The following is a 22002-nucleotide window of genomic DNA, read 5'->3' as shown; positions in this document are numbered from 1 at the left end:
AATAAATAAATTGAAGAGCACTGGACCCAGTACAGACCCCTGTGGGACCCCACTGCTAACAGTCTCCCATTTTGAGTACGATCCATTGACCACAACTCTTTGTTTTCTGTCCATTAGCCAGTTCCCTATCCATGCACACAAACTCTTCCCCAGTCCTTGCATCCTCAACTTTTGCACCAGACTTCTGTGGGGAACAGTGTCGAAGGCCTTTGCAAAGTCCAAGTATATCACATCTACAGCATTCCCAATATCCATATTAGCATTCACTACCTCATAAAAGCTGAGCATGTTAGTCAAACAGGACCTGTCTTTAGTAAACCCATGTTGATGCTGAGACCCATGTTGATGATATAGCGATACATATAAGAGATGGTCAATGAGTCGCTAACTGCATCCAGCTTTAAAGGGAACCTAAACTGAGAAGGATATGGATTTTTTTTCTTTTAAAATACTACCAGTAGCCTGACACTCCTGCTGATCCTGTGTCTTTAATACATTTAGCCACAGCCCACTTAAGTCAGACTGGATTAACTGCATGCTTGTTTCAGCCACTGCTGCAGGCAAAGAGATCAGCAGGACTGGCAGGCAACTGGTATTGTTTAAACGGAAACCTCCATATCCCTCTCAGTTTAGGTTCCCTTTAAAGTGAGCCAATCAAAAGCACTTCCTGTGGTCTCTGATTGGCCCATTTCCAAGCTGCATACAACCTGCAGTCACCTCCAACCCGAGTCAGGTCGCTTCAGCACCTGCACTGCATTGCATGACTTGGGCACAGCTATACACTGTAATGTTAACTACGGCTATAGCAGCGCAGTGGGAATTTAAATCAGTAGGGGAATACATTTTTATACCCCCGTATATTACCTAGCGTAAGGAGAGCTGTCTCTCAACTTCTTCCCGCTCCCAAAATACAGCCAACTGAAACAGTACGTACGCCCTCCCTGCCAAAGCTCTCCGGAGCAATCCTGCCACTGAGCATTTGACTATTACCGGTATTTATTAGGAACACTTTCTAATTAGTATCAACGCGTACACAGCGGAAGTAATGCCGGTACAATGTGTAGTGTGTTACGTGTACAGTGGAAGATGTCGGCACTATATAAATACTAAACAATAATAACTGTACACTGCCCTGGCAACTTTGTACACTGCAAATCACAAAACGCAATAGCACTGCTTTTTTTGTGATTCTGCGCTGCAATTTTTTGGCAATTGCGTTTTGCGATTTTCTTTGGCTGCTAGGAACCCAAGGAAAACCGTCGAAGAAATGCTTGTGGGTGGACCATACACAAGTGTGATCAGCACAACCGCACACTTTATCATTTCAGCGGGCTTATTTCATTTCCCTGCAAACATTTTATATTTTAGTTTCTGTCTCCCTCCTTTTCTTACAGCCTTGTGATAGTAGATTAACGGACAACTGAACTGGGAGGGATATGGAGGGATATTTATTTTCTGTTAAGAAATACCAGTTGCCTGGCAGCCCTGATGATCTATTTGGCTGCAGTAGGGTCTGAATCACACCTGAAACAATCATGCAGCTAATCTTGTCAGATCTGACAATAATGCCAGAAACACCTGATCTGCTGAATGCTTGTTCAGGGGCAATGGCTAACAGTATTACAGGCAGAGGATTAGCAGGGCTGCCAGGCAACTGGTATGGCTTAGTAGTAAATACATTTGGTAGTCTCCATACCCCTCTCACTTCAGTTGTCCTTTAATGTCCTGGGTAAATATGGCCTCAATTCACTAAGATCATGCTGGAGATAATAAGGCAAGAGAAAACTTACCTCCACACAGTGAGAGTTATCTTATCTCTTCATTCCTTAAGTTACCTCCTCTGTAGTTAAGTTACCTCCTCTGTAGTTAGTTTAACACGCAGCTAATTAACAGCCTGTCTTTAACTTTAGAATTCTGGAGTTATTTTAAGGATCGAAGAGTTAACTTAAAGACAGAAGAGTTAACTTTAGGTTTGCCTGAGGTAAAATGTTTCCTGAATCCAACATGCCTCATCACCACGGTGATAACTCTAGAAACGTTATTAAAGACAGGAGATAAGCTTAGTGAATTGAGGCCAAGATGCAGTAATTAGGCTGTTACTCACCTGCTCTTTCAGGAGGAGGTTGAGGGGCGTGGTCAAGCTGTCCCTGCCACCACCACTGGGGTAACTGCTGGGAAAAGGCATAGCCAGTAAGGAATGGGGAGGGGGAGATAGGATCAGGCCGCAGGTCTGAATGGAGCCTGCCTGCATAATGCCAGACACAAGTAGTAGCGGTGGGTTACTATATGATTACGGGGATTTAACATTCTAACCTACTTTTACAAGGCTGCTGGAAGGGGGGGGGGGGGTGTTTAGCACAGGTTTCCCACATGCTTGTGCCTGGAAAGAAAGTACAAGCTCAATAGCTCTATAATGGAGGCTGCCAATGTCTGACTCATATGTTACATGCTGTTGCATGCAAGTTCATGAGCAACACAAACGGTTTCATTGGGTGAGTATACACTGACTAATAGGAAGATCTAGTATTCTAAATTTGGATGATTGATCTGAGTATTGAAATGTATACCGGCAACAGCTTTCATACTTAGACTGTGTGTATGCTGAACAGCCACAAGATGGCACTGTGCCTTTTGTAATAGTGCACTTTTCCTGCTATCTGCTTTTTTGCCACTCTACTCTATGGTTGTTTCTTCCGCTGTGTGAGGTCACCTTGCTGTTGTGTTATTCCCTGTGAGATGCACAGGTACACCGTACACCATATCACCTACAAGAACTCAGAGCTGAGCGTTCCCGGCACTATCTGCTTAGCCATTTGCTGTAATTTAATCATCTGCCATTGCAATATAAAGTTCCCATGAAGCCCTAGAATACATCAGCATGATGTGAGTAAGCTGACGCCTTAGCTGGAAGCCGTCCATTGTAAACCAGCACTGAACAAGCCCAGCTTGTAAACAGCCACTTAGTGACACGCTATCTGGCATGATCCTGGCACAGGGCACACATGCAAACCTCCTCTAGCTACATTCACCCGCTGTGCCATCAGTGAACCCTCTTCTAGTGACGCAGCAATGAGAGTGAGAAGATCTCTCCTGCCACTACCGGCCCGGGGATCAGCTTCCTCCAACAGGATACTGTGTCACCTGTCACCACGACTGTCTAATGTGTACAAGCAATTAAGTCACTCCCTGCTTTTTTTTTTTTTTGTGACAGACATAATGCAAGGATCTCAGAAATCACCACCCAATCTCCTGCATACAAACATTTTTGCTTTGGGCTAACTTTAAAAACCTGAGCACACCTTAACCCAGTGATCTGCAAACTTGGCTCTCCAGCTGTTAAGGAACTACAAGTCCCACAATGCATTTGTCTTTATGAATCATGACTGTAGCCATCAAACTCCCGCAATGCATTGTGGGACTTGTAGTTCCTTAACAGCTGGAGAGCCAAGTTTGCAGATAACTGCCGCTTAACCGGTGCAAAAAAGTTTTATTTTGCTTTTCTTCTAGCCTCAAGTAGTCTTTGAGGGCCCACAGTGCCTTCTGTGTTCCCTCCGTTTCACTGCTGTCACCACTCATAAAAAGCATGCAGCTACAGCGCATGCACAGTGTTGTCCCCGCGCCTCCTTGATCCTGCTCCCATAGCTGGAACTGGACTTGCCATGCGTAATTAGCAAAAGAACTTTAACCTCACATATACAAAACACACCCCCCCCCCCCCTCCAGAATCGAGGATGCACATGGATGGGACCACGCATGCGCAATTGCTGTGACCCAGCCTGATCAGAGCTTTTATAAGGGGCGACAGCAGCACAAAGGAGATCCAGGAGACATTGGGGAGCCTCTGAGGGAAGAAGCCCCAAGTGAGTAAAAATCAACTTTTTTTGTACCCATTCAGGTGTGCTATAAAGCTCAACCCCGGGACAAACATCCAAAAAGTCCCGTGTAGGCCTTTCAGAAGCATATTTTGCTAAGAAGTTGACAAATGAATCCATTTGAAGTACCTGGCCAGAGAACCCTTCCCCACAGAGTGCAATATTCTTAAAGTGTACCAGAAAATCATCCTTCACTGCTCATCCTGCTTGTTATCAGCCCTGATAAAATCTCTGACTGAGCATTCAGTCTGGCTTTGCTCAGGAATCATTATAGCCGAGTCTGTCTTCTCTGATGTCTTTTCAAGCACAAGCCTGCCCCCTTCTGGCTCTGCTTTCCTGTTCTGTATACTTGCAGCATCACAGAGCTGTGATGAGATGGGAGGAGCTGCTGGTGCCGAGGAAGGAGCTATGCCTGTGTCTGCTAATGTAAGGGTATATTGAAAAATGTTTTTTATCTATATTTGTTAGTCATAAGAGGTTTTTAGAAATGATGATTTCGTTTTGCACACAGCCCACTAAAAAATATGCGGCGGAAATACCAGGTATAACATTTATTTTGTAAAATCTATCGGGGGGATATGTTTATTTTGTGCCAAAGCGGAAATCTCTGGTTTCCTTTGAATCGGTTTAAAACCCTGACATAATATTCAATAAAAACATGGTTTTCCTACTTTTTATATGCCATTCGGTTATCATACTTGCATTTGTGCATAAGTATTATTCTTCATTTAGAAGTTATAGGTTTCCAAAAGTACAGTTTTTTGCTTTGTGAGCTGACTTTGCATTTTATTAATAACTGGCTCTATTCATTATGTATTAAAGGCAGACATGCTTTGACACTCTGCCTGTGTCTTCTCCACAGTCAGAGAATGTGTCACATTCCTCACTTGATACATTTAAGTAACAACTTCTGATGCTTCCACATTTCACTGCACTGAACTTTCAAGCTCTGTGTGTAACCCTTCGAATGCTGGTCTAGTAAAAAAAAAAAAATGCTGGTTGCATATAATATGCTGGACATTAAGGATGAAATGCTGGGGTATATTCCGCTTTAAGGGGTTTAATTTCCCAGCCCCTTGCTGCTGAACCAAGCAACAGCTCCACCCACATCGCCAACGCTTAACACACTCAGTTCTGCTGCTCCAGGTCACATGTGCAAATTCAACACAAAAGTGACGTTTGAAATCTGAATTTGACATTATTAGCTGGAGAGGTGCTGTGTGTCCAGGAGGAGGTGTGGAGTGATGAAATGAGAGGGGCGATCCTCAGCAAGAAGCTTACCTGAAGGCAGCGACCAGAGGAGCGTAGATGGAGTCTCCATCGTACACATAGAGGTGATCCCAGCTGCACTCCGTAGCAAAGTGGATGAAGCGGAGGCGGAGCACTGTGTTATTACTGGGGAGAGAAAGAGACACCATTATAGCATCAATGCTAGAAAAAGAAGAAAAAAAGGACGCATGGACAACGGGAGCCTGTATTTGTGTAATATCGCCAGGTAATGGATAAAATAGGGTAGCTAGAAGATATACTCACAATTGTGGGTGGCTCCAAGAGGTAACCACTCATATGGGTGTGGGGAAGTACCGTCCCCATAAATAAAACTGATCCTCAATCCCTGTGGAGTACTTACCTCGGGAGGGGGAAGCCTCTGGATCCTACTGAGGCTTCCCCATCCTCCACCGGTGTCCCGGCAATCCAGTGCTGGAACCACACTAGGGAGTTAAGTATTCACCTACCACCATCCAACGCAGGCGCAGTAGCGGGTTTCCGATCGTGCTCAGTCGGAAACAGCAGAGCCCAATCAGGTCCACTCTACCGCGCAGGCGCAAGTACTACTTCTAGGTCCACTCTACTGCGCCGGAGCACTGAAGGTAAATATTGCTGCGCCTGCACAGTGCTTGTCGGGGGATTTTTAGGGGCTGCCAGCGCTGGATTACCAAAGCTGCAGAGCACAGGGGAAGCTTCATTAGGATCCCTTTCAAGTTAAGTACCCCATAGGGCCTGAGTTTTCTTGTTACCGGTGTACTTTGGAAAGGAGGCTCAAAGTACATTATTTTAAAAAAAGGTTTAAACTTTTATTCAGCACTTAATTCTAAGAGCTGAAAAAAAGATTAAACCTCTTACTGTATAATAACGTACTTTGAGCCTCCTTCTTAAAGAGAACCCGAGGTGGGTTCTGACAATGCTATCACAATACAGAGGCTGGGTCTGCTTATATTGCCCAGCCTCTGTTGGTATCTTATTCCCCCTCCCCCCCAGTTCCCCCTGCGCTCTGCTATGCCCCATAAATCACAGCCGCACTGTCGACACGCAGCTGGCTGTGTTTACCTATGAAGTGTCACTCTCGCAGCTCCCCCACCTCCTGCATAGCTCCGGTCTCGTCCCTTCCCTCCAATCAGCGGACAGGGAAGGGACGCGGGTGGGGACCGGAGCTATGCAGGAGGTGGGGGGAGCTTCGACATTGAAACTACATAGGTAAACACAGCCTGCTGCGTGTCGACAGCGCGGCTGTGATTTATGGGACATAGCAGAGCGCAGGGGGAACTTGGGGGGGATTGAGATAGCAACAGAGGCTGGGCAATATAAGCAGACCCAGCCTCTGTATGATGATAGCATAGTCAGAACTTACCTCAGGGTCTCTTTAAGGATGGATCAGTTTTTTTCTATTATTTATGATTCTGTACTTCTGCATTGAGCGCTGAAGTACCTTCCACCTTTGTGTGCCTCCTGTTTGTAATTCTAGCACACCATTAGTAGGACTGTCGCACCATCAGCAGAGCTGTCAGACACAGGGCGAGAGGCTGCTGTTACTGTTCCAGTTACCTGCCAGCCTGCATCACACATCACAAGCAATAGGGACGGCAGAGAGAGGGACCTGTGGTGATGGGAGAGCAGCGTCACCGGCAGGAGTGACGAGTCTGTGCGGCAATTCGTCGGTAAGCGCCGTTTTGTGGTACCAGCAGTCTCTGGTCCTTAAGGGGCCAGAAACAGCTGGTATGGAAGAAGTTAAAGTGTAGCAGAGATGACATGTGACATGATGAAATAGACGTGTATATACAGTGCATACAGACACTTATGCTGTACTTTTCTTTTTTCATTGCCTGAAAGTTTATAATTAGCTATAGAACTGAGTTAGGCCTGGTGCACACCAGAGGAGTTTTTCTGAGCGTTTTGAATTTTTTAATCTGCTGCTAAGGTTATCCTATGTGTCTGTGCACACTGGAGCAATGAGGTTTTGTAAAAAACCCCATAGCATTACATTGGGAAGAGCTTTTGAAACCTTTAAAAGCTCTTCCCAATGTAATGCTATGGGTTTTTTTTTACAAAACCTCATTGCTCCAGTGTGCACAGACACATAGGATAACATTAGCAGCAGATTTAAAAACTCAAAACGCTCAGAAAAACTCCTCTGGTGTGCACCAGGCCTTATTCTCCAGTCAGGACCCAGTTGGCTCACTGATAACAAATTACACAAATTACAGCTATAAAACACTTTCCTAAGGGCTCTTTCACACCAGAGCCCTTTACTGCGTTGTAAGGCAAAGGCAGTTCTTTGCAGTAACCAAGGTAAAATGAAAGTCCATAGACTTTCATTTTACCTTTCACACCCGATGCTGCGGTTCGGTGCGTTGCGGTTCCGACGCACCCGGGAGCGTCGATCCGCCGATAGCCGGCGGTTTCCCTCGGGTTCAATTAATAGCTAACACCGCTGATTGCGTCGGACCGCTACATCCTGACAACACGCTGCAGGACACATAACGCGTGCAGGAAACGGCTCCTGCATGCATTGATAGATGTGAAAGAGGCCTAAGCAGATTCCTGGGCTTTTTACTGTAAGGGGAGAGGATAAAAAGGTTAAAAGCATGTATTTTCACTCTGGGACACTTAAGACACTGCAATTGAGCAGAGACTATGAAACATTAAATCTGCTTTGTAAACATTTATACATAAAAGAAAGCACTGAGATAGCTAAAAAAGGTCATTTTTAGGAGTAGAAGGACAGATCCAATTTCTTATCTCAGTTTATTTTAATCTCTGGTTCACTTGAACCTCCCTGGTGTTCAATTTCCCTAGAATGTCTGTGCAAAAAGTGATCCAATTACTTTTTATAACCTTTTTTTCCCTCTAACTTACCAACATTTGGCAAGCAAAGGTCTAGTATACTGTGCAGGAGAGTATTAATGTGTATGCACAGCAATACTGTTCACAGCATGTTTTGTATTTATGTGTATAACAGTCAATACCGCAACGGAGGTTAAACTATGATCTTTATTGATATACAAGACACAATGGCTGGATCTATCGGACTTCCAGGAGATTCCAGGAGCCTTACTATCGGACTACCAGGAGATTCCTGCAGCCTTACATGCACTCCATTCCTTATTCAGCAACAAGTACAGCTGCATTTGTCAAACCCAGAAACAGCAAGTTACACAACACGTGAAATTGCCGCTCATGGTGTAAAGGTGAAGAGGAGCGAGATAGATCTGCTTCCCTGTGTGATGAATGTGTCTGCTGGGTGCAATTACAGCTGTACAGCAAGCTGTGAGCATTACATGGAGCGTGACAACGTGCACACTCAGCGGTGATTACCGCTCTGCCTGTGACAGATGTCCTCTTCCTACTGTGGACCAACAGCAGGCTGACAACTCCAGCAGCGCAGGAAACCCACCAATATCACCAGTGTACTGCCATCGCTGGTTATATAAAGACTGCTGATTACAGTATATCTCCAACCGCAGACATGGGGCTGCACAACCGGCACGGAGGCCCCAGTGAGATCTAACAGGCTAGCATTGCAGGTGATTCTTCCGATAAGGTCCTGCCGTAATGGTCTGCCCAGTGCTACAGACATCTCCTGCGCTAGCTTCTCCGACGCCAAACTTCAACCGGCATAGGTGCTGAAAGAGAAGGCTGATAAAGAGCTGGAAGGGACATACCTAACCAGCACTCCAGCAGGCTCTTCGAAGACCCATTTTTAGCAGCTGGTGCAGGGTCTGATTACGCTGCCCAAAAGCTGCCTTCCAGTCTGAGCACTGTGCATGCTCAGTTGCAAATTTCCAGGTGGTGTAGATTACTATTCCCCCTCTAGGGCGCCATGGATTCGGGGGTAAGATTCACTGGGCCAGATTTATCAAAGCATTACAGTTTTTTCTACTTAATCTGTTCTAACCAGCAGGGAGAACAGTTCTGCATGATAAGAACCTTCTTAAACCCTAGGTATTAGTGGCAGTTAAGCATGAATTTCTAGAGCTACACTACAGTTAAGAAAAGTGCAAATCCATCCCTAAACTGGTGCAAATTAAGAAGTGCTTGATAGCAGTTCTACAGATGATTTGTGATGTGCTCCTCCCCCCTGTTGAATTCCTGATCAGAGCCTGCTGGTATCAATACAGCAGATGTATTGGTTACCTCAGCAACAGCATTTTCCCTCACACACTGCACTGTCTGAAAGACTTTCCTAGCTCCTCCTATTTTACAATAGAGTTAGAAGGAATCTGCATCCTAGCATCCCTGCACAAGCGCCCCTAGCATCCCTGCACAAGCGCTCCTAGCATCCCTGCACAAGCGCTCCTAGCATCCCTGCACAAGCGCTCCTAGCATCCCTGCACAAGCGCTCCTAGCATCCCTGCACAAGCGCTCCTAGCATCCCTGCACAAGCGCTCCTAGCATCCCTGCACAAGCGCTCCTAGCATCCCTGCACAAGCTCCCCTGTCTTATTCACTCCAACGCAGAGATAAAGATGAAATGAGGCCCAAGGCAAGGTAATAGCTTTGTCTTCCCCTAAATATAGGAACATTCCAAAGAGATCGCCTGTCAAGATAAAAATGTTGCCAGGTGATACATTTCAAAATATAAATCAGGATGAGGAGAGATTTTGCAATGGGCAAACACTTTATGGGCAAATAATTTATAAAGGAATACAGTATGTAATAAATTATTTTCACTACAATCACTCTTTTACCCTAGGTGAAAAACTAATGAAATAGACAATTGTATCTGTCCTCCTCCTCCTAAAAAGGACTTTTTAAGATATTCCAGTTTAATGAAAACTGTGGAATATCTTTAAAAAAATATCTATGAACTATTGACTCGGTTTATCTCTTTCCCGCTCTCAGAGGCCATTTTCTGATAGGAAAGGGTTTTACAGTTGTAATCTCTAAGTGAGGGTCACACTACCTGATATTTAACTCTTTCAGGCAGAGAAAAAAAAAAAGGAACAGCATAGTTATTTGTGTGCTAGGCACTGTACATACACATGTCTTTCTCATGTCACATGTCACTTCGGATATCCTTTAAAGCAAATCTGTAGTGAAAAAAAAAATAAGTCAGATACTCACCTGTGGAGAGGGAAGGCTCTGGGTCCTTCAGAGCCTTCCCGTTGCTCCCTCAGGTTCCCTGTTCCAGTGCTGCCCCATTTGAATTGGATGCCTCTGTGAGCCCAGATAAAGCATTGGTAGCACTCGCACCTCAAACGCTCTTGAAGATGTCCAGCTCTGTACTGCTCATGTGCACTCGCCATTGCATGGTACGGAGCCGCCAGTCATTGGGAGCACTCAGGGACATGAATGCTCCTGAAGACTTCCGAGGGCTAACAGAGGTGGTCAAATAGCTCTAAGAGAGATGACAGCGCTGGAACAAGGGGACCAAGAGGGGACAGGGGAGGCTCAATAGAATCCAGAGCCTCTCCATAGGTAAGTATCTGTATTTTTTTTCTCTTCAGTTTTACTTTAAACATAAGTGACCCAGAATCGATCGCTTTGATTAGCTGTTAATTTTTGGACAACGCATGAAGAAACGTTCCCTTCGGGATATAATGGTGTGGTTTTGTTGAACAGACAGGTTCTCTTTCTTCCGTTCCTTCATTTTCCAAAAAAAATCTGTCCCCACACCCCCCTCCGCTCCTGTCTGCCAGGATCGCAGGGAGCGCATGAAAAGTATCAATTATCACCCTGATTTCTGGTGGCTCAGCGAGAGACGGCGAGCAATCTCCCATCTTACATTGCATTTGGTATTCATGGATACAGATGAGATGTGATTCTATCCACAGATAAGGTAAATGGCTGCCACATATTCTCCACACACGTTCTGCCTGGAGCGGAATACTGATCAGAGAAACTGAATAGAGAGAAGTGGCAGCGGGGCGGGGGGGGGGGGGGGGGCGAGAGATGCGGCAATCGGCAGAAAGGTTACAATGAGATTAATTTTACCTTCCCTCTATCAGCCAGGTGCATTTGGTCTTGTACTTGTAATTCCCGGGTCCGTCTGTCACAAAGCCGCTCGGCCCCGTTAACCTGAAAAGAAGGCAAAACCGGCAATAATTACAACACTGCTTCAACAACTATTTACTGCCTGGCTTATTACTGGACTAATACACATAAAAAGGCATACACATTTCTCAGCAGTGTCCTCTGGTGCTGGTGTTCCCTGTATGGAGAGAGTTTAACCACCTCTCTCCCCCTTCCCTCCTTCACAACACAAGATTCACCGATCATATTTAAGAAAAAAATAAAATCAAAACAGTGTCTGTTACTTAACATCATTTCATGATCTTATCATAACTTGGCACAACTGCCCTAAACAGGAACTGGGTGCACTGCTTTTGCCCTCAGTCGGCAGAACTCGCTGTGCTGTAAATTCTTGGAATGCTTTGATGTCTCTCTGCTGGCAGAAAATAGAGAGAAAGCAGAAGACCTCTGTTATTGTCTCACACTGCCACCTAGTGACAAGTGGTCATAAATACACATTACAGCAGTACTATTTAGTAGCAAGGGAATGTAAGAAAAAAAGAAATGTAGTAAAATAAATTGGCCTGGAGCACTTGCAAGCCTCTAAATAAATTGGCTGCTAATGGGTTAAGGACTCCTAAAGTGAGTAGAATATGGAGGCTGATGCACTGATTTCCTTTTAAGCAATACCAGTTGCCTGGCTGTCCTGCTGACCTTTCACGTATTCGTAGTGGCTGAAACAAGCATGCGGCAATTGTGTTTTCGTCATAACTTGGCACAACTCCAATGCATAGGAGCTGGGTGTGTCCTAAACTCTCTCAAATACTTTTTTTTTATTAAGAACACATGAAGTGATTGGAATATGGAGGCTGCTGTATTTATTTCCATTTAAACAATACCAGTTGCCTGGCTGTCCTGCTGAACATTCATGAATTAGTAGCGGCTGAAACAAGCATGCAGCAATAGGGTTTTCTGTCATTTATAGTCAGCTTGTCACTATTTCATCGTAGCTTAGCACAACTCCACTAAACAGGAACTTAGTGTGTTCTGAACTCTCTCCAAAACTTTTAAAGGACACCGAAAGTGGGATGGATAAGGAGACTGCCATATTTATTTCCAGTTGCCTGGCAGTCCTGCTGATCTCTTTGGCTGCAGTAGTGCCTGAATCACAACCCTGAAACAAGCATCCAGCTAATCAAGTCAATCTGATATGCATGCTGGTTCAGGGTCTGTGGCAAAAAATATTACAGGCTGAGGATGAGCAGAACAGCAAACGTTAACCCTTGACTGCCACAGACATTTAGAAGTATTAGTTTTCGCATCCATGTGCTATCTAAAGGCATTTTAGGGGGGAAAAAAATCTACTTCCACCTGCAGCGGACATCTATAGGTGTTTTTGTTACCCTATATTCCTGTGCCATGGACATTTAAAAGGTGTTTAGTACAAAGTGCACTCTTTAGTACTTTACTTGAAATAAGCAAATAATTCTAAGTTGTTACAGAATTATGCATACTTTAATGCAAATCTATGGTGCTTGAAAATGGACCATGCCAATGCAAGATTTGATTAGTCCATGTTACAATAGATTTTCATAATTTGCATAATTCGGTATCATAATTAGCATAATTTTCAATCATCTCAAATTTGTTTGCTCCTCAATGACAATCCCTACTGACTAATGTGGACAGTGGTAAGGGCTCTTCTCCACTATGCGTTTTGCAATCTGATTCTGATCGCTAACGGTTGGCAAAGCTGTACGGTTTAACTAATGGAAACTGCAGGGACCACTTCATTAGTGCAATCCGTCTGCATTACGATTTTCTCCCGAGCGCAATCATTGTCCTGTCCTCAAATTGAGTATAGGCGTGCAATCACAGTAGTGGAAATTAGCAGAAACCGCGATCGCGTCACAGCTCTATTGCGTTTCCTAGTGGAAAAAGCCCTTAATGTAAATTTGGGGAAGGCATTTAAAACACAGCGCAAACATAACTGCCACTGGCATGCAACTTCCTTGGTTTTCTTAAAAAAAATAGCTGTCAGTTTAAATGTTAAAAGATTAAAAAGATTTAAATTAAAAGATTAAAAGATTAAAATATTAAAAGAGGAAAGATGTGGTTCATTCTTAAAGTGAACCTAAACTGAGGGATATGGAGCAGTCCTGCTGATCTCTTTGGCTGCAGTAGTATCTGGATCTCATACCTGAAACAAGCATGCAGCTATTCCAGTCTGACTTCAGTCAGAGCACCTGATGTGCATGCTTGTTCAGGGGCTGTGGCTAACAGTATTAGAGACACAGGATCAGCAGGAGAGTCAGGCAACTGGTATTTTAAAAGGAAAAGTCCATATCCTGCTCAGTTTAGGTTCCCTTTAAAAGACACCTGTAGTGAGAGGTATATGGAGGGTGCCATATTTTTTTCTTTTACACAATGCCCATTACCTGGCTGTCCTGCTGATCCTCTGCCTCCATAGACCTTAAACAAGCATGCCGCAGATCAGATGTTTCTGACTTTGTTTTCAGATATTACATGATTAGCTACATGCTTCTTTCTGGTGTCATTCAGACACTACTGCAGCCAAATAGACCAGCAGAGCTGCCAGGCAACTGGTATTGTTTAAAGGGACTCCGAGGAGTACCTGAATGTAAAAGAATACACTTAGCTGGGTCCTCTTCCAGCTCACCGTAGGCGGCGAGGTCCCGCGGCGTCCTCCTGTCTCATCTCTTTCAGCCTCCGCCGGCCCCCCGTTATCGGCATCACCCTGCGACACCCGGGCCTAGTGAAGCGGCCGGCGTGATAACGCATTAAGTCATTAACCAGGAAGAGCCGGCCGACAACAGGCCCAGGTGTCGCCGGGTGACGCCGATAACGAGGGGGCCGGCGGAAGCTGAAGGAGATGAGACAGGGGGACGCCGCGGGACCTCGCCGCCTACAGTGAGCTGGAAGAAGGTAAGTGTATTCTTTTAAATGCAGGCACTCCTCGGAGTCCCTTTAATGGGAAATAAATATGGCCGCCTCCAAATACCTCTCACTACAGTTGTCCTTTAAAGTGGACCTGAACTCAGACGGTCCTCTCTACTCTAAAAGACAAGCAACAGCTTAATAACTTTTATACAAAAACATTTCTTTGTTACAGCTGATACAATTCTAAAAATAAATCTGCATTGTTTCTACTTCCTGATTCATGGAAGCAGACAGATTGTTAACAGCCTGTGCTTTCAAATGAGCTTATCTGCCATCCCTGCCATGGCAGTCATGTGACACGGAGAGATCAAATTACAACTTGTGATTAGATAGAAATGAGGGGGCATTGAACAGGCTAAACTCTCTGAATACATACAGGGTGCATTTCTCTATGGTTTCCTTCTGCCCTCTGCAAGAGTTCAGGGAGGACACCTTACTTTATGTAACGGTGGAGTTGTCCTTTAAATTTGGTGCGCAGTTAGTTAACCCTTTATTCATTTCGTCTCCCCACTAGCCCCACGTAGAGCTATGCGAGAAATACGGTTCTATATTTACGGCGGAGATCACAAGACCGAGCCACTTGAAAAAGAGCCATTTCATATCCAATCTACAAAAGGCACTTAACCTTTTCCGAGCAAGGACCAACCTACCAGGGCCTAATGAGGAGTTAACGAGTGTCAGCGCTACACAGACAATGCAACCTTTGCTTTGTGTTATGACTTAGAACTTAAAAAATGGTAAGCCTGGGCAGAGATGCACTCCGCTATACATAGAGCTCCTGTGCAGAGGTGGTAGAGGGCTGACAGGAATAACAGCACGACACCGGCGCACGGGGCAGCCATACATACTTATTAGGACAGTCAGGTGACTCAGAGTACGGTGCCAGTCACTGAACACCCTGGAGCCAACACTGACCTCACATACATGTCAGCAACCAGCACTGCATCAGATAGCAGCAAACACAGCCGGGATCTTTTCTTTGCTTTCTTTATTTCTTCCTTGGGTGGGTGGGGGAGAGCACTAATTTCCCCCAATTGTCAAGTAAAAGTACTCCTTCATACCCCTTCACCCACATCATACTCAGAAAAATGCCCAAGCAGCTCGGGGTGACTCAAGACCACTAGGAAAGTATAGTGGACATGAACCGAAAAGTCCTCCTACTAAAAAGTGACACTCAGAAGGTATTTGCGATAATGCAGCTTTAAGTGAACAATTGTGGTTACCCATGATGCATCACTCTTTAATATGAAAATCAACTCTTTCTGCATTGCTTTCAGGAGAGTTTTCGGTCTCTTGTAGTACCCTATAATATCCTATTGGTTCTGGGTCACCCCGAGCTGCTTGGGTATTCTGTTGTACTAATTGGTCCAAGGCCTATCCCATAGAGCCATATCAATCCCTGCCATGCATGAGGACCAGCAGTCTGAAACAGGATCTCTGCATGCGGGGCTGATGGGGTTCTGTAACATTTATAAGCCATAGCAGGGTTGGGCAAATAATTCACGGCCCGGCCGGCATGCTGTGGACCAAATTCCTTAAATCCCCCCCCCCCCCCCCACACACACACACGACTGGCAGTGTAAAACACAGGCACGTCCCAATTTCATGCCATGTGACGTGGCGCTGTTTCCTCCCACTCGTGACTCTGCAGGGAGGAGAGGAATCCGGGCCGCCTGTCAGTGGGCCAGATTAATAGCGCAGGTGGACCATGTTTGGCCCACGGGCCGTAGTTTGCCCATCACTCAGCTAGAGGCTTGCTATACACCAGCGGTTATGGTTGTAAGCCTGGCTTCAGGGGCAAAAGGAGTGCTCTCACGCTTCACAATAAATCTGTATGGTTTTCTGTTTTCTCAGCGCTTGCATGGGTTTCTTCTGAGCATTACCGCATCTCAAAAGCTTACGGATAATTTAATCCTCCTCCCCCTCTCCAGAAGGAAAAGCTCAACAACTGTTCTGCAAAGCCTTGGCTGAGACTCAAGCATATGTACAGCTGTCCCATAACATCATTATGCAGTGACTTATGCAGTGCACCACCCAATGCCCTACCTCCCCTTGAATAGTACACAAAGCTTGACTATGGCCAAACAGCAAGACTATACAGCGATTGTCATCCTAACAACTGTCGATCAACAATAGTTGAGGGTGACATTAATGTGCACAAGGCTTTCGGTAAAGAATCAGAATCACTTTATTTCGCCAAGTACAGCAAGAGCTGTAATCGGAATTATTTGTGGTGCACATGGCATAGACAGAGTGTGAGACAGACGCACAACACGTACAATAGAAATGCATTAACCAGTTCGTATCACGTATCGGCCATTTCACTGCTGTGCAAATACAGTCCTGGGATCGAATCTGCTGCCAATCGTTCGCGCTAAACGCACCCGCCGATCCGATTTCCTCCCGAAATCGGATCGGTCCGTCGATCGCGCCGTGCGGGAAATTACCCTCGATCGCCTGCGGGTAGGGAGCGCGTCGCTAGCGGCGGCCGATCCGGTATACATTACCTGACGCTGGCTCCCGGGCGTCTTCTCCGCATCTTCTCCGCGCTGCACCAGCTCCATCCCGGCGCTTCCTGTCACTGCAGTGACCAGGAAGTTCAAATAGAGGGCGCTCTACTTGACCTTCCTGGTCACGGAGTGACACAGGAAGCGCCGGGATGGAGCGGGTGCAGCGTGGAGAAGATGCGGAGAAGATGCCCGGGAGCCAGCGTCAGGTAATGTATGCGCGGGGGGGGGGGCAGGCGGCAGCGGCGGCTCCACAGATTGTGATCGGTTTCATGCTGAAATCAATTCACAATCTGTTTGCAGTAAAGGCAGCCATATGATCCCTCTCTGATCAGATTCGATCAGAGAGGGATCTGTCAGCTGGTCGATCTAATGGCAAATCGACCAGTGTATGGCTACCTTTACAGTAGTCAAGACGGGATAAGCTCTGAGCATGTATAAGCATTTTAGTAGACTTGTGTGTAAGGAAGTAGCAGGAAGTTGTTGATGTGATAATATGTGGATTAAATGAGAGCCCAGAGTTACAGATCAGCAGGAAGCCAGGCAACTGATACTTTTTATAGGGAAATAAATATGGCAGCCTCCACATCCGTCTCACTGCAGGTTACTTTATACACACCTGAAGTGGATTTCACAAGTGTTGCATGGCTGGAATCCAAGCCTGGAAGCTCTGAGCTTTTTGGGTCTCATAAATCAGTGGCACAAGTAAGATAAGATGATGGCAAATAAAGCAGTATAATCACTATATTCACATTGTAAATATATGCTAGATTCACTTTTATCTGAAACTCCTGGCCTGAGTGTGAAAACGCCCCCACACACACACCAACATACAAACTGAACAATATGAGTCAGGATTCTCTTCCTCCTCCTCACTGCTGTTGTAGAATTGGTCCTCGGTCACATACTGGACCCTGAGGACCTCTGACAGGTGGGCTGACACAAATGCCAGTCTGGTGAGCTCTGAAGGACCTACAATACAGGTGTACCCATCTAGTGCCGGCCATGTGTTCACACCAGGGACAGCTGCAACATGGTGGATGGTGACCTATGCAACTTGCAGCCGCCGAGGACAAATCAATTTGCAATAAACAGGAAAGGAACTCAAAAGTAGAGTCGTCAGCTGTCATATTTAAGGCCTTTACATTAAGGCTTCTGGGATTTGTCCAACTACAGTTTTCAGTAATGTGACAGTTTTAACAAATGTAACCCAACAGATCAAAGAGACATGGAACAACCATAAGGAGTGTTCATTTCATTATCATGATAGCACAGTGTGCATGTGTTGAGGGGCAATTATGTCCAATGGATGGAATCCATTGGATGAGTATTGCACGAAATGTGCGCAGGTCAGGTTTTTAAAGAGGAGCTGTCAGCCATACTATCTCAGAAAAACAAACAAACACATATATAAGTAGATAAATACTTGCTTCACTTACATAGCATTTGCATTGCCCGCTCTTCACTATAGAAAGTGAATTGTCTCAGCATGAGAAGTATTGGCCAATCAGAGAGGAACAGAGGCGTGGAAGGGGAAAACAGGAGGGAAAGAGGCTTCAGCCAATCAGGCTGCATTAGTTAAGTCTGAGGGGAATGAGAGAAGCAAAAAAGGACAACCCAGCATGCCCTGCAACTTCCTTTTTGCGTACCAAATAAGAGTCAGATAAACTGGGGGATGCTCATTTATCAACAAGTAACAGTGATTTTACCTTTTGGGTTGCCTGGTTAGCATCCTTATCAGATAAAAATAAAGAATTGATTTTTTGATTTTATGCCCAACAGTTACACTTTAAGCCGTGGACTCAAGAAGACAAGCACTGAAGCACTGCACATCCCTGCTCCAGAGTAGGGATGGTCAATGAGATGCAAATAGTTCCGAGTTGATGCAGGATTATGCAATTTTTGAATGTAAAGTTATGCAGCTTGAAAATGGACCAATCGAATTTGACCTCAGCAAAGCTGTATTAAGCTGTACAAGTGTGCATACAAACGTTGCATAATGCTGCATCTAGGCCTGAACGATTTTAGGAAAAAATTGAATTGCACGATTTTTGTCAAAAATTGCAATTTCAATTCACGATTTTTTTTTCAAATCAAGCTTTAGCACTAAATTCACTAAAGCTCTCTAAGAGAGTCTGACTCTACACTGTGTTAGTCAAGCTTCAGCCAGTCTGCTTAGGATTAAGTGATCCCACTCAGCTTCTTTGCACAAATGCACACACAGTGCCCAGCAGCAGACAAAAGCAGCTTTTCAGTATGCAGAACTGAACTGCTGATCACCACAGTCATCAGTGACAATGGCACACTGACTCTCCTCCAGACTTCCTCTGTGCAAAGGAGGCGGAGCAGGCTTGATAATCGGCCTTTGAGGCCACTGGCCAAGCTCTTGATTGACAGCCTGACACAGACATGCGGGAGGAGTCTGCTGCAGAGTACATTTGAATTCGGCGCCGGAAGAGTTGGGCGCAGGATCCAGCTGTTATATGGATGATCCTGCTTCTGCACAAGTCCGGGCCGAATTAATTACTATTCCCCCTCCAGGCCGCCATGGATAGTGGGGGAATGAAATAATTCGGCTTCCAGCTATTGCTGGAAGCCGAATTATTATGATTTTTAAGCAACCCCGGCTCCGTCTTCTGACGGCGCCGACGTTATTCACTGAGCACCGCTATACACTGATTGCCATTATAGTCTATGGCGGCGCTGGCTGCGCCCAAATCTAGCAACGCTGAAAAGCACTGCTCCGTCTGCTGCCCGCCCAACTGTGACGTAAGAGGCGCTAGGCGGAGTGAGCTGCCGCCGAGTGTAGAGGAGAGCCTGTGGCCAAACTCCTGATTGACAGCCTGATAGGCATGTGGGCGGACCACTCAGCTGTGACATAGGCGCTAGGCGGAGTTAGAGGCCACTGAAAGTGAGAGCCTGCACGTTAGGAGAGTGTGAGCCGCTGCCGCAAATGAGAGCCACCGCTGTATGGAGCAGCGAGCTCCGCACACTGGGAGAACAGACTGGTTGCACTTGCAGAGTGCAGAGGGAGTGTGAAAATCGGCACTTTGACGATCACGGAATAGTCATTTCCGTGATCGCGATTTCGGTCCCCAGACGATATATCATTCAGGCCTAGCTGCATCAACTCAGAATGATTTTCATCTCATTGACCATCTTTACTCCAGAGTGGCAGCAGACCCTAGCAACTGTACAGTGAATACACAGATGCTTCCACATCAACGATAAGAAAGATCCTCCAGCAAGAGAAGAAGATGGTCCCCCCACAAGGAATCAAACTTCCCGATTGGGGTCACTGTTCTCCCCAGAATTTTTCCCTGGCCGAGTGGCATGAAAAAAGTAGCAGGACGGCACAACGGGGCAACACAGGGCCGGTGCTTCTCTGTGCAACTCTATTTACAGAACAGGAGGAGGATGTGGAAGCAAGCCAATGGCAGCCGGGTGCTCACCAAAATTAGCCGGATGGAGCACCCGGCTAAAGGAGCAAGGGGAGAACACTGGGGGAAGACTATGCAATGCAGTAGCCCAATCAAGCCTGTGGCGCATTAAATAGGCTCCCTTCTCCTCTCACGATCCCTCTCCGTACCAGGTAGATGCTCAATACCAGGCAGATGTACCGGTATTTGCGAAGATTACCTCTTTGCCACCTCTCCAATCCATGTTTTGGAATCAATGCTTCATCAAAACCCCAATTAGAAGCAAAACTGCTTTCATTGTGCAATGCAGTTCCTTAAAAGTAACTTTACTTAACCTCCCTGGCATTATGATTATTTTCAGATTTTAGGTTTCTAAATCGGTGCAATGGTTTCACAAGCTTTTAGACTGTACATTACACACCTCCCATGGATCCAACTCGGGCTTACCGCTCCAAACTGCAGATTTCAGTCTCGAGCCTGACTCCGGATTACTGCTAAGGAGGTTAAAATAAACACTCATATTTAGTGGCAGGCCATATATGGTTTATGGCATGGTTAGAGTGGGCTCCACCCTGCGCGGTCGCCTGGGCTGACAGCCACGATGTGTACTGCGCTGACCGCTCCACGCAGATTCCCTGCCACCCGATTCAGTGTCAGGCTCCTCCCCACTAGTTTTGTCACATCTCGTGACTCATTAGGGCGGAGTCTATAGCATCCAAGCTGGATGACAGGGTTATGGGGTTGCGGTCCACACATGGATTCACAATCCTACCGAGCCAGAAAGAGAAAGCATTAAAGTCAGGTGAAGCAAGGTGTAAAGCGCAGTGCAATAGCCATTACCCTGTCTGCTAGCTTAGGTGCTGAAGTCCGGTATTTGGCATAATTCGGTGAAGCAAGTGCCATTGGGGCACTGTGCCGGCAGCATAGCGCCTGACCTGGGCAGTAGTACTAGTGCTATAGTGCACACCTCATGCACGGCAATTCAGGATTATATCGATCGCCATACCCCAAATTACGGATCCCTCTGAATTGTTACAACTCAGAGCATTTTACAGCGCTAGCAAATTCAGTGGCAGCAGGGTGAGTTGTCACTATATTCCCAACAAGGTACCAGAAGCTGTCACTTTATTTCATTATGTCAGGCAGCAAGGTGGCACAGAGTTTGTATGTTCTCCCCGTGTCTGTGTAGGTTTCCTCCAGGCACTCCGGTTCCCTCCCCCATCCCAAAACATACAGATAAGTTAATTGGCTTCCCCCTAAATTGGCCCCTAGACTACGATGCATACACTACACGATACATACATAGAGATAGGACTATGGTAAGGTTTAGATTGTGAGCTCCTCTGAGGGACAGCTAAGTGACAAGACAATATACTCTGTACAGCGCTGTGTAATATGTCGGCCATATATAAATCCTATATAATAAAATGCAAGTGTCCCTGCGTCTGTCCCTGAGTCAGTGTTTTGCGCTACTGCGCACGTCAAGCACTGACAGCTGTTGGGACAGGACGCAGGGCAGGCGGGCTGACCGAGCAGGCAGATGTGCATGCGGCGGACGGGCGCGCGCACTGACTGGCGGCGTGAAGAGACCTAGAGCCAGTTTTTAAATGGGCTTAGGTCAACTAGTACTAAATAATAATAATGTCACGTCACCTCGAGTACACTTCTGTCTCCTCTGTGAAAACTCATGAGAAAAGTTAATGAGGCCAAAGACTTTGCACAAACAACAATTAAAGTCACAAGGAGTGCAGCTTGGAATAGTGAGCACAGCCTCTGTTTATTTTATTTTTTATTTCTTTTGTTTTGGAAACAGGAAAAGAACACCATTAAAACGCTACACCTGGCTACTGTTGACAGCATTTTATTGCATCAAAGGAGTGGCTCAGATCAACTGACATTACCCATCTACATGTTACTTCTTTCCTTTTAAACAGCCACTCCTGTGAAAAAAGCAAGCAGTGTAAAATCTCACAAAACTGACAGGCTTTGCACTAGTCCATCTCCTCATGGGGGA

General features: G+C 45.8%; 1 protein-coding gene across 1 annotated transcript in view; it reads right to left on the bottom strand.

The window, feature by feature from the left end:
* The window catches only part of ATRN (attractin), a 263895-nt gene that overhangs the window by 182344 nt on the left and 59549 nt on the right, over positions 1–22002 (bottom strand). The window contains exons 2-3 of the mRNA XM_068274687.1: positions 11084–11167; positions 5154–5267 (exon numbers count right to left, since the gene is read on the bottom strand). Of these exons, the coding sequence (XP_068130788.1) occupies positions 5154–5267; positions 11084–11167 (198 nt within the window). The remainder of the gene's footprint in view (positions 1–5153; positions 5268–11083; positions 11168–22002) is intronic.

Source organism: Hyperolius riggenbachi, chromosome 1, assembly GCF_040937935.1.
Source record: "Hyperolius riggenbachi isolate aHypRig1 chromosome 1, aHypRig1.pri, whole genome shotgun sequence".
Taxonomy (NCBI): Eukaryota; Metazoa; Chordata; class Amphibia; order Anura; family Hyperoliidae; genus Hyperolius; species Hyperolius riggenbachi.
This window is presented reverse-complemented; position numbering and strand designations above follow the sequence as displayed.